This window comes from Aristolochia californica, unplaced genomic scaffold, assembly GCF_029961685.1.
Source record: "Aristolochia californica isolate CCGP_79_NKW_82.1479 unplaced genomic scaffold, dmAriCali1.0.hap1 SCAF_9, whole genome shotgun sequence".
In the NCBI taxonomy this organism is placed as follows: domain Eukaryota; kingdom Viridiplantae; phylum Streptophyta; class Magnoliopsida; order Piperales; family Aristolochiaceae; genus Aristolochia; species Aristolochia californica.
Genome location: NW_027182290.1, coordinates 829,926 through 843,048, shown reverse-complemented (window position 1 = coordinate 843,048; position 13,123 = coordinate 829,926). Strand labels below are relative to the sequence as shown.

The window sequence follows — 13,123 nt, the reverse complement described above, 5'->3', positions numbered from 1 at the left end:
CCCAAGGACTCGGAGGCGATATAACTCCCGCTGTGTATAAATAAAAGGTGAAGATGGGTTAGACGGGGGTTAGAAACTGACCAGAGTTACGCGGAGCAAATGAAATGAAGCTGAAATGAGAATGAAATCCGAAATGCAAGAGCGGTAACCGGGAATCGCCGGTTTTCGACCGTTTCAGTGGAGATATTACTCGGGATCGGTGACGGACATAAAAAATGGAATAAAAGGGTTTTTTCTTTTTTAATTATTTATTCAGTTAAAATATTTGGTTTCGTGAGGCGCGCCGAAGTGAGAGAAGCAGCTGTCCAGAACAGAAGGAAAACAAAATTAATAATTAAAAAAAGCAGGAAAATGGTGGGCGCCGAACGGAGCCGAGCCGACGAGATTCGGCTGTTGTCAGCAGATCGTGTGGTGCCACCTGCGTGGGGTTACACAAGGGAGTGGTGGCCTTTCCGTAAATTAATTTCTTCTTATTTCAGATTTATTTATTATCTCATACATTAATGTTGACGTGTATTTATTTTTATCATTTTTAAATAATAAAAAATATATAGTGGTATTATTATAAATATTATAGAGTAAATAAGATTCTTGTAAATATACTAACTCTCCTCTGAAACAAAACTTTGGGTTCAGCCAAAGTCCAGCCTGTTTTCCCTTCTTTCACTCTAATAAAAATTAATTAAGACAAAATATATAATTTTTAATGGAAAAATTAATCAAAAAAATATCTTTTTTATTTTATTTTCTTGAAGCAACACAAAGTCACTAAGTAAAAAAATTAGTGGAGAATATTCTCTCTCCTCCAAAGTCTTTTTGGTTGCAGGCACTGACTCATAAATTTAAGTAACCATTCTGAATATCACTTTCTTAAGAATAGAAAAACAGAAAATAGTTGGTATGAGAGGACTTGAAGAGAGAGAAAGCCTCCAGAATCTCAGATGAAGAGACTTGAAGAGAAAGACTGCAATGGAAGAAAAGAAATCTGGTTTCATTTTGGGTAAATTGACGAACTATTGTTATTGCTACTACTTTGTTCAAAGCCGCTGCTACTTGCTTAACCTCTCTTGGTGCCATTTTAGAATCTCAAGTATGAATCTCAGGGTGGCAATTCCATGCCGGAAAGAAGAAAAGGGAGAGAAGGGAAAAAAATAAACGACAGGGTTCTCTAACTCTTCTTTCTCTTTCTCACTTTAACTTTCTCAAACGACTGCTATTACTTCTACTTTGTTCGAAGCCGTTGCTTAACCTCGCTTGGTGCCATTTCAGAATCTCAGGTATGAATCTCAGGGTGGGAATTCAATGCTGGAAGAAGAAAAGGGAGAGAAGGAAGAGGAGGGAAAGAAAGAAACTACAGGGTTCTCTAACTCTTCTTTCTCCTTCTCACATGAACTTTCTTAAACGACTGTTATTGCTTCTTCTTTGTTCGAAGCCGCTGCTACTTGGTTAACCTCTCTTGGTGCCATTTTAGAATCTCAAGCACGAATACCAGGGTGGGAATTCCATGCTGGAAAGAAGAAAAGGGAGAGAAGGAAGAAGAGGGAAAAAAACGAAATGACACGCAGGCCAAAAAAGCTATTACTGGAGTTTCACCCGATTGGAAGCTACAGATCCCCGCAGTACCACTCCAAACGGTGGTCCCGAGATCGCTCCAATCGCCATCAGGCCCACAGATTTACTTGTGATCGCGACCGCCGCTTGTGGGAAATGTGTATTAAGAAAATTCTGGTCCATTGTCAAAGTTTACGGCATTGGATCTGCAGAAGTTTCACGTGGGTTGGGCCCAACTCAACAGATACATTCCGGACATCTTTGAGGCCTGCCTAATGCTCTGCTAGGTACCTTCAACTAGGGTGGCATCAACCCTCAACCCAACCTGCGTATGTTTAAGATCGAGCTCGTAGCCTCCGGCCTAAAATTGGAATCGAATTTAAACCCAAAATTTTTAACTGAGTTTGAGCTAGAGGTAAGTTATCGTAGAAGAGTCTAAGACTTTGAAATAAAACTTACTAATTTATAATAACCAGTTTAGCAGACCTAAAAGAAGTTGAGGAACCCAGAAGGGTTAAAATATCGATCGTGCTTAAAGTTCGACGTAAATAAGAACAATTATCAACCAACTAAAGAGAAAATTGAGAGAACAATTAGAGTAAAGGGTATTTTTGTAAAAATATATATGTTAATGAATTAACTCACGAGTTAAGAAGTTGAGCTTGAAAAATCTCAAGTTTGGTTTGTTATACATAATGAGTATTATTTCAAGTTTGAACTTGAGTCGAACTCAAGTAAAAATTGAACAGAGTCGAGCTCAAACAGTTTTGCGAGCTGGTTTGGCTCGGGGGCTTTGTTGCCATCCTTACCTTCAACCATAATATTTAAATACAGTCTTTTTATATGGTATAGTTTTATTAGGTTAATTCGATTCTTTCCAACTTGATTTGGGTCATGAATCAATTTTCGGGTAAATCGAGCAGAATATGCTGAACCGGACCAGATTTTTAATCAAAATTACAATGTAGAAAATAAGTAAATAAATATACAAAATTATATTATAGTATATTAAATAAAATCATTAAAAAGGATATATGGTCGACGACATGCCGGCCCCGCACGGAATAAAATCAAGCGGTCCCACAGGGCCCAACACCTCGACGGGACAGGCGGACGGTTAAGATGGAAGGGTCCAAACAAAGAAGCATTGATGATACGGTCTTTATCCACGTGGGAGGTGTGACGCAGCTGCAATCCAATCACTGCTCTGGCTTTTCCGACAAAGCTAGGCCCTTGCCCCACGTGTGCATTTGAAATTTTTTTTAACTGGATGATGTCATCATGGGTGACTCCTTTGTTTCCATTTTTTTCACGAGTTGGATTTTCTTAACCCGAGTTCATCGCTAACCTGACCCGACTTATCCTCTTGTTCGGTGAAAACTCAAGCTCCTCCGATGGCAATTCCTCACCCAATCTTGACTTTTGCTCCCACTGAATTGCTTGCATGCAGCTATAATCCCACAAACGGGACAAAAATTTGGCACTGCACGGCCCTTTGCTTTTCCTCTCTCCGTCCACTTGAGATGTTCAGATAAGCTATCTCCTGCTCTCCATTCAATCTTTCTTTCTTTCTCCTCTGGTAAGAGGTGAGGGCCCCCCAGCTTCAATGTGGATCGACTGGCTGGTTAGGGACGTGCTTTGTTTTTTAAATGCCAGCAAGAGAGCCATTGGGGTCGTCTGAATGATTTATTGCTTGGAAAACAACAATTCGGGATAGTATTGATGTTAGAGAGTGGATGGATTTGAGATTCATCATTGAGAGACAACAGGGTGGATCTTCTTTCAAGTGCGGCATTGAAGCACACGTAAGAAACAGAAATCATGGGGTCTGGAATCTGGATTGAAAGAAAGATGGTCGTTTCTTTTCTCCCAGAAATCTGATTTTCCTCATTTAGAATCACTCCTCGTGATAGCTTGTGATTTATGACAAGCAAGTGAATGCATATATGGTGTTTGTTGATTTGCCACGCTGAGTGTGCCTAAACAGAGCTCTCAAACTGACAGCACAACAAGCCAGGATTATTGGGCAGACAGCCGCAAACCCATGATGGAAAGCAATCAATCTCAACCGAAACTTGCATCCACATCTAATTAGAGGGATTTTATACTTTCTTTTCAGAAAGTGCAGAGGCAAATTAAAGACACAAACCAGTCCCATCCCTCAGAAAGCCAATCGACTCTTTTTCTCAAATCACATGCAAGCGAGCTGCAAGGGCAATGATGAGTTGCATCTTTAGGCTATGAAGCCTGCAGAACCCCTAAAAGAGAAGTGCCCAACAGCCCATGAAATGAAGAATTCGGTAACTGGGTATGTTTGGAACAGGGAGAAGATTGGACCTTCTGCGCTTTGTTTTTTTGGACACTTTCTGCCTATTTGAACCGTGAGCTCTGTTTGCTCTTGCCTTTAATTTGATAAGACGGGGAGCAGAATCTTTGTGAAGACTTTGAGCTCTGCTTTCTGCTTGAGATGTGAAATGGGGTCTGCTTCCTTTTTCCTTTTTCAGTGGTTGTGATTCTAGCAATGGCCGCATTTTCCATTTTTTTGTCAAAAGGAAACTTCATTAACCTAGTAAACCACTGTCGACAGAAACGAAAAACATTTCATGTATTCACACTAGGATGACCTTTGTCTGGCTTAATCAGATTCAACAAAATTTTGGAGGAAAAATCCAATAATCTGTTTAAGAAAGTCAACTTTGTTAATTCGTTCGTCTCTGACTGTATATGAACTTCTAAATTAGTTAATGTTATCTTGAGTTAGTTTTCTTGCAGTTGGTTAGTATTTCGTTGGACATGACAGTCATCTTTAATGCTGTTGACAATCAATTTTCATTCAGCTTTTATCTTCAACTGATATAGATTAGAAGACATAAGACTAAATCAGAAGACTGAGTTAAGTGGCATAAACATCTGCTAGCAGTTGCAGCATTTGCCTCATTATCAGAAACATAAAGTGGTAAATATAATTGAATACTTATAGTCCTAATTTCAGAAAGAAAAAAAACTCCTCCATGGTCTTGAATAAAAACAAAAAAGTTCCATGTTGAAGTACTAATGAAGTTGAGTAGATTTTAATGGGGAAGAACTGTTCCTGAAGAATCAGCCGTTCTCCTCCTCACATGACGCTCTCAAAGTGAAAGCAAACAAAAGCATCCAAGTCGATTGAACATATATGTTTGAATATTTTCTTGAAATCCAGATAAAAGATTTTAGAATTTTAGTTGATTACAAGAAAATGGAGCCAAAATCGGCTCAAAATCGTAAGGTATATACAAGACAAGGGGAGTGCTCTCTCTCTTCAAAAGTAGGTACGATCGAACTTATCCAAATAACTATATTTATGTAAATATAACAAAAAAGCTTACTTAGATAGGGGTTGGCGCCGTCTTTCTTGAGCTCAGCAGCCGAAATGGAATCCTACCAGATGAAAGGGTTCAAGAGTTTTAAGAGGACGACAAACCAGACAGGGAAAACAGAGACGAGCACGGGAGTTCAAAAACTGATTTCATTAATCATAGTAAACTTAGGTTACAGAACTTAAATAGTTCACCAAAGAAATTACAAGAAAGCTAAAAACAAAATCTGTATTTACAATTCTGTCCTGAATGGAATCGGGACCCAACAGGTTTTACGGGGAACCAGACTCGACCAGACCTGAAAAATGTGGGTTCGGGTTTGTAATTTCACCCAGCAGGTCGGAAATGGGAAAAAAAAAAAACCACCAGGTTTCGGATCAGAGACAAGTTTTCCCAAACCCAACCCGACCCACATATGAGAGATGAAAACTTAGCTTTGCCTTAGTAGGGATGACATTCATAAGTTATCAACAATACTTCTTCAGCAAATTTCTTTTCGAAAGATATATTTATTAATTCCCAGTTCATAACAATTCACATGCTCAACAGATCTTTTCACTGTCTGAAAAGGATAGATACATAAATAGATAAATAGATAGACAGAGAGAACACAAACAGATATCTGCCCAGGTGACAGCCATTAATGTTGAAAATAATATGAACGAGTATCTGGAGTGAATCAAGGACTAATATTTGATTACAAATCGCTGCCAATTACATTACTTCTAGATTGATAACAGAAAACTGATGACATGAACTTGAAATTTGGAGACACATCCAGTTTTTCAGATTGTGACATGATTTTGGACGCACCAAAAATCATAGTGCAAAGTTCTAACAAATATTGGTGATATTGTTCGAAGAATATGATGCTTCTAAACTAAAAACTAGAACATCAAGCATCAAGCTAATGAATTTGACTTACATCTTGAGAAACTCAATAGAGACCCAAAAATTTCCACCACAACGTCCCAACCCCTCCCCAGATCGCAGCATTCATCACGGCTGTTATAAATCCAAATTTGAACACATCTGAAAGATCTAAATAGCCAGCTGTTGAAAAAAAAGGAAATAATACTTAGGTGTTATTAAGCGAATTCAAAAAATATACAAACACAATTATACCGGCTACTGTAACAATAGAGACAAACTCATGCTTCCAGTTGAAGGACACATTCTGAAACTGCATAGATATAAAAAAACAAAAGTAGGTACCTCCATAATATACGGCAGCCTGACCACTGCTATAATGAGTAAGTGCACCAAAGAGATTGGTGTTGTATCCTAGTGCAAGAGCTGATAGAACACCTGGAACTCCGGACGCCAAATGCATGGCAAGGAAGGCCGAGTATAAAGCTCCAACATGCCCAGTCTGACTTGCAAATAGGTAGTGGATGAAGAAATATGCTGCCTGAAGAAGAACAAATGCAGCAGGCCAACTTAACGAAAATGACAGGAGGATTTTAGCTACACAGTTTGACAACCATCCAACAATTCCAAGGTTTGTTAGTTGGCCTGCCATACCCACTAGGACAGCAAACCAAGCCAATGTGTCCCAAGCAGATTTCTCACTTAAGCAGTCATCCCAATCCATGACTCCCAGCAGCAAAAGGATTGATAAACCAAGCATTGCAGCAACAACACTAGCTATGCCGAGAGCCTCCCTGCCCAGAAACACCAAAAAAACAAAGGAATACACAGTCATCCTCCAACAATCTCACCTATGCATAAACCAGATTTTATTATGGCAACAGTAATATAGCACTAAAGAGGTCCACCAATTCAAAAGGTCTGTAGTAATGTCCACAACTTCATAAACTTCTACACAGGCCTCATAAGGCCTCCTTTAACAGGGAATAAATGCTGGATCTTTGAACAGTGACAAAACTACTGCTATTCTCATTAAAATATTATACATTCTATGATGAGCACCTAAGTAGACCATCGGGAATTTTAGTCTCATAGTGAATGGTTATCTCTTTCTTAAGCAGATTTCATGCTTTTTCACATAAGTTTCCAAGAATACAGATTCCCAATTGAGCTTTTTTCCCCTTAAACTAGGATTCTCAATTGAGCATCTAAGGATCTCAATAGAGCATCAAGTAAAAGATACTGTGCAAATCCTGTCTACCTTAGCCAACAGTACATTTGACTAACTTTAGCAAGTTAATGTTTGCAAACTAATTAATTCTAAACTTTCTTGAGAATAAAACTATTATATTTTTTAAGGCAGAATTTTTTTGCCTGTCAACAATTAATAAGCAGTTCAAACAGCAAAGAATCCAAAATCCGAATGGTATTTATTTTAGAAATAGCAAAGTCGTTATAGAGAACTAGCTCTCAAAAGTAATTTGAACACATCTAAAATCACTGTCCGGAAGAAAGCCATCAAACACTCTATGCTAAATCCAAATGCTGCGTATTCATGTGCAGCCTTCACTAAGAATTTATCTTTGCATGAACAAACAATACTAATATAACATTAAATGCTACATTCAAGAAAAACTCACCCAAAAACCCACAATGATACAGCAAGAAGCATTGTACCAATCATCACCCATTCATTTTTAGTGACAGGTCCCATCTGCTCCAGCTTCTTTGTTGCCATAGCTGGTGCATCAGGTGTGTCCTTAGTTTCCGGAGGAAAAATCTTATACAATATATACGGAGTTGCTAGAAGAGAAACAAAAGCAGGTACGCTGGCAGCCTTAAACCAGGTAATCCATGGGCTAGCAACTTTAACCCCAAGTTCCTCTGCTAATTTGAGGCACAGCAGGTTTTGAGCTGCAGCAGTTAGGAAAAGAGCACTTGAGTTACCAGCTGACTGTCATGCATCACCACAACAGCAATAAAATATGTTAACAAGATGTCTCACATGGTAAATGCCACACAGTCTAAGGTCAAGATGGTTAATTCACATCACCAATCAAAAGTATAAAATGGAAGCATTAAACAAACGAAAACACTAGAATGAATGAGAGAGACAGAGAGAGAGAGAGAAGAGAATGTTGAAACGAAAATCTGAATACCCTGGGGCATTTTGGTAATTTTACCTTGTGGTACTTGGCAATTTCACCCAAAATCAAGAGAATATCATGATTGAGCTATCAAAATGTATATGCAATGCAGAATCATGTGTAATACAAAAAATTTAGTTATGAAAGAGCCATTTCAATAATTTCTTTACATAAGAGCTCTTTGAGATACTTCAAAAAAAAAAAACAAAAAGCACTTTGAAAATTTTGGCAAATGTTGTAAAATCAACTATCCAAAGTGTCTTTAACATAGGAAGATGTATATTAATGGGAAATTGAATGCATAAGTCTCTTTTATACAATTTTGATGCATAAAGGTATTTTAGTCATTTTGGAAAAAAGGGGTGAAAAGTATAGAACCAAATAATCCAGCACAAGCCCGTCAATGGCCCATTTTGACATAAGAAGCACAACGCCAGCCTGACTCAATGAAACCTGACCCAAACTCAACTAATTCTAACTCATACCAAACTGACATTGTACATAACTCTAATGATGAAGCAATTGCTGAAAAATATGAGGAAAAATTTAGTCGTCCCAAACCAATGAAGGTTTATGAAAGGAGAAGGAAAGAGGAAAATAGAAAAGACAATAGCTTACTTTTTTTGGAAAGTCACTTTTTAGGTAACTACTATGGTTTAGTACTTTCTAAGGAAAGTCAGCAAGTTTCTGCTTTTATTAGTTTCTAGTTCCAATTGGGAGAGTTTTATTTAGGAAAGTGTTTGGTTAGTAGTTTTCTTTCTTAGTAGTCAATTTAGAAAGTTATGAAGTCCATTGTTGGAAGTTTCTATCTAACATATTTTCTGGAATTTTTTTCTAGAAAATGGTTTCAATTTAATAAGTCACAATTCAATTGTAATTAGGAGGTTTAGTCCTAGAAAAGTTCTAGTTTGGTGATGTAACTTATTTTGGCAAGACTATGGTTGAATTAGTTTATAAATAGGGAGATATATATTGTAACTTTCAATCAGTTTTTAAGTTCAATACAAATTTTCTCTATTGGTTGTTGGAGCACCACTGTCTATTTCTATCTTTTTCTGAGGATAATTCCTTTGTGAATTTTTCTCTCGTGCTAGCTACTGCTAGTTAGAAAACAACAACTGAAAATTCAAGTTCTTCCCTGAGAACTTGAAAACTAAGAATTTCCTAGAGTTGATATGGTAGTGGTTGGGTATCTCATATGCAAGCCTTATCTAACAAGTATATTTCATTAGTTTTGTGGTGAACCAGATGCAACCAAGAAACAAACTTTGAATTTCTATAATTCATAAGAGATTGTTATTCCTGTAACTAATTTCCCATGTTCTCCCCTCATGGTCATGGGAGAACTCTGTAAAAGGGGATTAGAACTCAAGAGAAGGGCATTGGACATCAGAAATCAAAAGAGGAGAAAAACTGCTGATGTATTGTTGTTGCTTTGCAAAGTTCTTGCATTACAACTTGAGGACAAGAATCAAAGGCATCTTCTATTCAATCCAGAGGAGTAAGTTTTGTGCTTGTCACAAAAATTCTTTCCTTGTAGCAGCTGAACTGCATCCTCACAATCAATCAACTTAACCGGTTATTTTTATGATCTAATTTCCTCTCAAACTCTTTTTGTTGTGAGTTTGTTTTGTATAGGATCAAATCGGATCAACACATTTCACAACAAAAAAGTGAGATACATTCATCCAAAATCGATGAGTCCACTCTCTAATAACTTCCAAAAACAGTGGATTAACAGAAATAACCAATATGTAAGGAAAATATCATTATTTAAAAAAAAAGAAAAAAAAAGAAGCATCCATAATTGTACCAGGAACATGTCAGCATCAGCCATTCGGTGATGCATCCATGGGGACATGTAAAAGCTCCCTAAAGTAAAAATTGGAAACTCCGAAATAGTATTGGTATAAATAATTTGCCTCTGTATTTGAGACTTAATTGCTAGCTTCTGTAAGTCATGTGAAGAAGAATAAACAAAGCATTTATGGTTCTAGAGAAAATGCAGCTATTATATATGCTCAAGAAGCATCCCAAGTTTGCCGTCTTAATTATCCAAAGCTCTCATAGCCCTTTTTATGAAAAAGTAACAATTTATATATTTACAAGAACACTTGCTCAGTAGATTCATGTAAAATGGTTAATCAATTTTATATGCTGAAATCCAAACCCAATTGCCTTAACTTGTCACATCCATCAGTTTTCATTTTTAATTTTTCTTTCCGGTTAATCAGCCAATTCACCACATTTTTTTTCCAGTTTTTCTTCTTTATATGTCGCCAATGGCTCAGTACTCATGGTTCATGAATTCAATGGGGAGTGCTATCAAAATTTCTCATCTTTCTTGATGGCCTGCCTATGATTGGTCATCTACCATACCTGAAGGACAATTAGGGTCCAATTCCAAGATAGGATAATTCATGTTCCATATGCCTTTTAAAAAAGTCAATGCGTTCACTGCAAATGTCAATGGCCCAGTGTTCATGTTTCGTGAATTAATGGAATGACCTAACCATTTTCAAGATAAGACAATTTATTTTTCTCCATGCCGTCGTGAGAGCTGCGTGTGTTCACTGCCAATGTTACTCTTTCTATACTCTATCTTCAACAACACCATGGGTTGACTCTGTCAGTTTAATTTCGCACCTTATTTGAATCTTCGAATAAAAAATTATGTTTTATATCTTGTAACTCACGTATTATTCCATCAATAGTAAATCTGATAACTTATAATTAATTAAGAAATAGCAGTGAGACACCCATGTTCCTAATCTAGCAAAACATGCCAGTGCAGAAAACTCAAAACCGTGTAAGGAATTACTAGAAAATGTAAACCAATGTGCTCTTAGGCTAAAGTATAAAAAAAAAAAAGATAAACAAAGAATCGAGAAGAAAAAGTCATAGCAAAACAGTCGGAAATAAGCTGACCTGTAACTGTGATTGAACCAAATACGATCCTAGCTTCTTTGCTGACGGCTCCCCTGGTCTACTTCCAGCCGAAAGGGATAACGACTTGATAATTGGCAAAAACACACCGCCGGCCCGAGCAGTAGTGCTCGGCATTGCGGGAGAAATGAGTGCCTCGCTCAATGTCAATCCATACGACAACCCCAACGTGCTCTTCCCCAACCATTTGACAAAATAAGTGGCAATTCGATCCCCAAGCCCAGTCTTCACAAACCCACGAGCAAAGAAAAACGAAATCACGATCAACCAAATCACCTCATTCGTAAACGCCTCAAAAGCAGCAGAGAAGCTGAGCGTCTTCGTTATGACCGAGGTGGTGAGACTGAGAAAGGCCCATGCGCCCACCGGCAGCGGACTGAGAACAAGCCCCGCGATCGTCGAGAGAAAGATCGCCAACAATTGCCAGGCCTGAGCCGTAAGTTCGACAGGCTTAGGAACAGCAAACCGGACAACCAGACCAATCGCAACAGAGATGAAAAGTGGGACGAGCTTCGCACCTTGAGGGGGACTAGATTTCGGAGGAGAATCCGCCGGAGTAGAATTGGGGTTCGAAGATGATCGTATCGCCACCAAGGAGGGCTTCGGAGGAGAGAGGAAGGATTTAGAGAGAATGAAGGGAGAGCGAAAGAGGAGAAGGGGAGAACGAGAGGAGGCCTTGATGCCGTTGGATGGGGTGAGGGAGAAGGAAACGGGCGGAGAGGATTTGCAGAGAGATCGCCGGGTGAGGGAGAGACGGGAGAAGGGAGAGAGAGCGGAAGAACCAGAGAGTGAGAAGGCCTCCATCAGTTCCCACTCCGTCCTCAGAGGAGTTCAGGGAGAAAGGAAAGAGTGGCTGAAGGAACCCGTTCGGGAGATTTGAAAAGAGTGAACAATAAATGCGGGGAGCGTGTATCTATCATCTACACTCGCGAGAGTATATTTTTAATGAAACAATTTTAACATTCCCCAATTGTCTGATTCAAGCGTCTTCCCAGCGACTTCGTCGTTTCCACTATTTTTTTCTTTGTTGTTTTTTCATCTCCATCTGGTCACTCCCTTCCCTTTGAAGGAAAATAGGAGCATTTCATCTTCTGGCCCCACCCAAAATCTATCTCGTACACGCGGAATCTACGAGATCCAGCAATCTACCTCACGAGTTAGTTTTCCCCATTCAACTCGGCTTGATTCCCTTCCGTCTTGAGCCGTCTGATGCACTTCCCCAAATACGTGGCGGGAATGGGCGGACTTATCCGAGCCTGCATTCCGCCATGCAGCGAAGTGAACCGAGCATTTGTAGGCGCACGTGACAGTGACGTGGATAATCTAGGGCCCACGTTCTGACAGCTCGAAGAGATCCTCTCTCGGAGCTTCTGCACGTTGGTCCCTCTGGGTCAGCACGAAGGTGGATCGGATGACTCGGTTGTCTTAGTGGCCAACTCGCTCAAGCTCTGTGATAGTTCGAGTCCGACTTTCTTCATGTCCTCCACGTAGATCCGCTTGAACTGTCCGAGATCTCTGACGAGGGTCCGGTCGTAGATGGGGTTTATTTTACGACGGAAACATCGCAGCCAGCCTTACAAATGGACGCCCAGGACTTGATGAATTGGGTGGAGTTTGCTCCTGTCTGTAACGACTTTGACGATGATTCCAATAGCAAAGCCGGAGCCGGGAAAGACGGTGACCCGAAACGCTACCACGGGCATCTCCTGCTTCCCCTCTTGGTCGTTCGATGACTGGGGGGAGCATCGGAGGGACCAAACAGTGTAACTGTTTAGCTTCCTTGGGCAGGGAGGAATCGACGCGGGACTCGGTAAGCGTGAGAGAAACAGAATCACTATCGGAGTACCGAATGACATGGTCGCCTACGTCCGTATCCTGCGAATTACGTAGCACCCACCTAGGCTTACAGACACAAGAAATCATTCTTCTAGAAACTTCATGTGGCCCACCAATCTTACAATCTCATGGTCTCCAATCTATATAGATTAAAGCAGAAGCTTACGTGGAGAAACGTGATTGAAGAAATGGGTCCCATGTCAGTTACCTAATTCAGGTATGGCTCAGTTATGAGGAGTCCCACCCAGCATGCTTGTCGTGGGTTTCTATAGTGGAAGGATATATAAGGATTGGGATTTCTAATCCCGTATCTAAACTATTATTTTATGGAGATTAAAACCCAATTGACCCTATGGAGTTCACTGGTTCAATTATTTGGGCCAATTAGTTGAGTCTACTCCCCCCTACTCCTGGTGG

General features: G+C 39.5%; 1 protein-coding gene across 1 annotated transcript; it reads right to left on the bottom strand.

Moving 5' to 3' along the window:
• Positions 1-5,446: 5,446 nt before the first annotated feature.
• Positions 5,447-11,720, bottom strand: LOC137941348 (dicarboxylate transporter 2.1, chloroplastic-like). Its single transcript, XM_068786713.1, has 4 exons — positions 10,853-11,720; positions 7,418-7,731; positions 6,123-6,571; positions 5,447-5,960 (listed from the first exon to the last, which is right to left on the bottom strand). Exons 1-4 carry the CDS (start codon positions 11,672-11,674, stop codon positions 5,845-5,847), a joined length of 1,701 nt encoding a protein of 566 aa, XP_068642814.1. The 5' UTR covers positions 11,675-11,720; the 3' UTR covers positions 5,447-5,844.
• Positions 11,721-13,123: the final 1,403 nt, after the last annotated feature.

Coding starts and splice junctions, on each gene's coding strand:
- LOC137941348 (XM_068786713.1), bottom strand. CDS start 11,674: ATGGAGGCCTTCTCACTCTCTGGTTCTTCCGCTCTCTCTCCCTTCTCC. Junction 6,572..7,417: donor GTATCATTGTGGGTTTTTGG/GTGAGTTTTTCT, acceptor GTTTCTGGGCAG/GGAGGCTCTCGGCATAGCTA. Junction 5,961..6,122: donor GGCTGCCGTATATTATGGAG/GTACCTACTTTT, acceptor TTTTTTCAACAG/CTGGCTATTTAGATCTTTCA.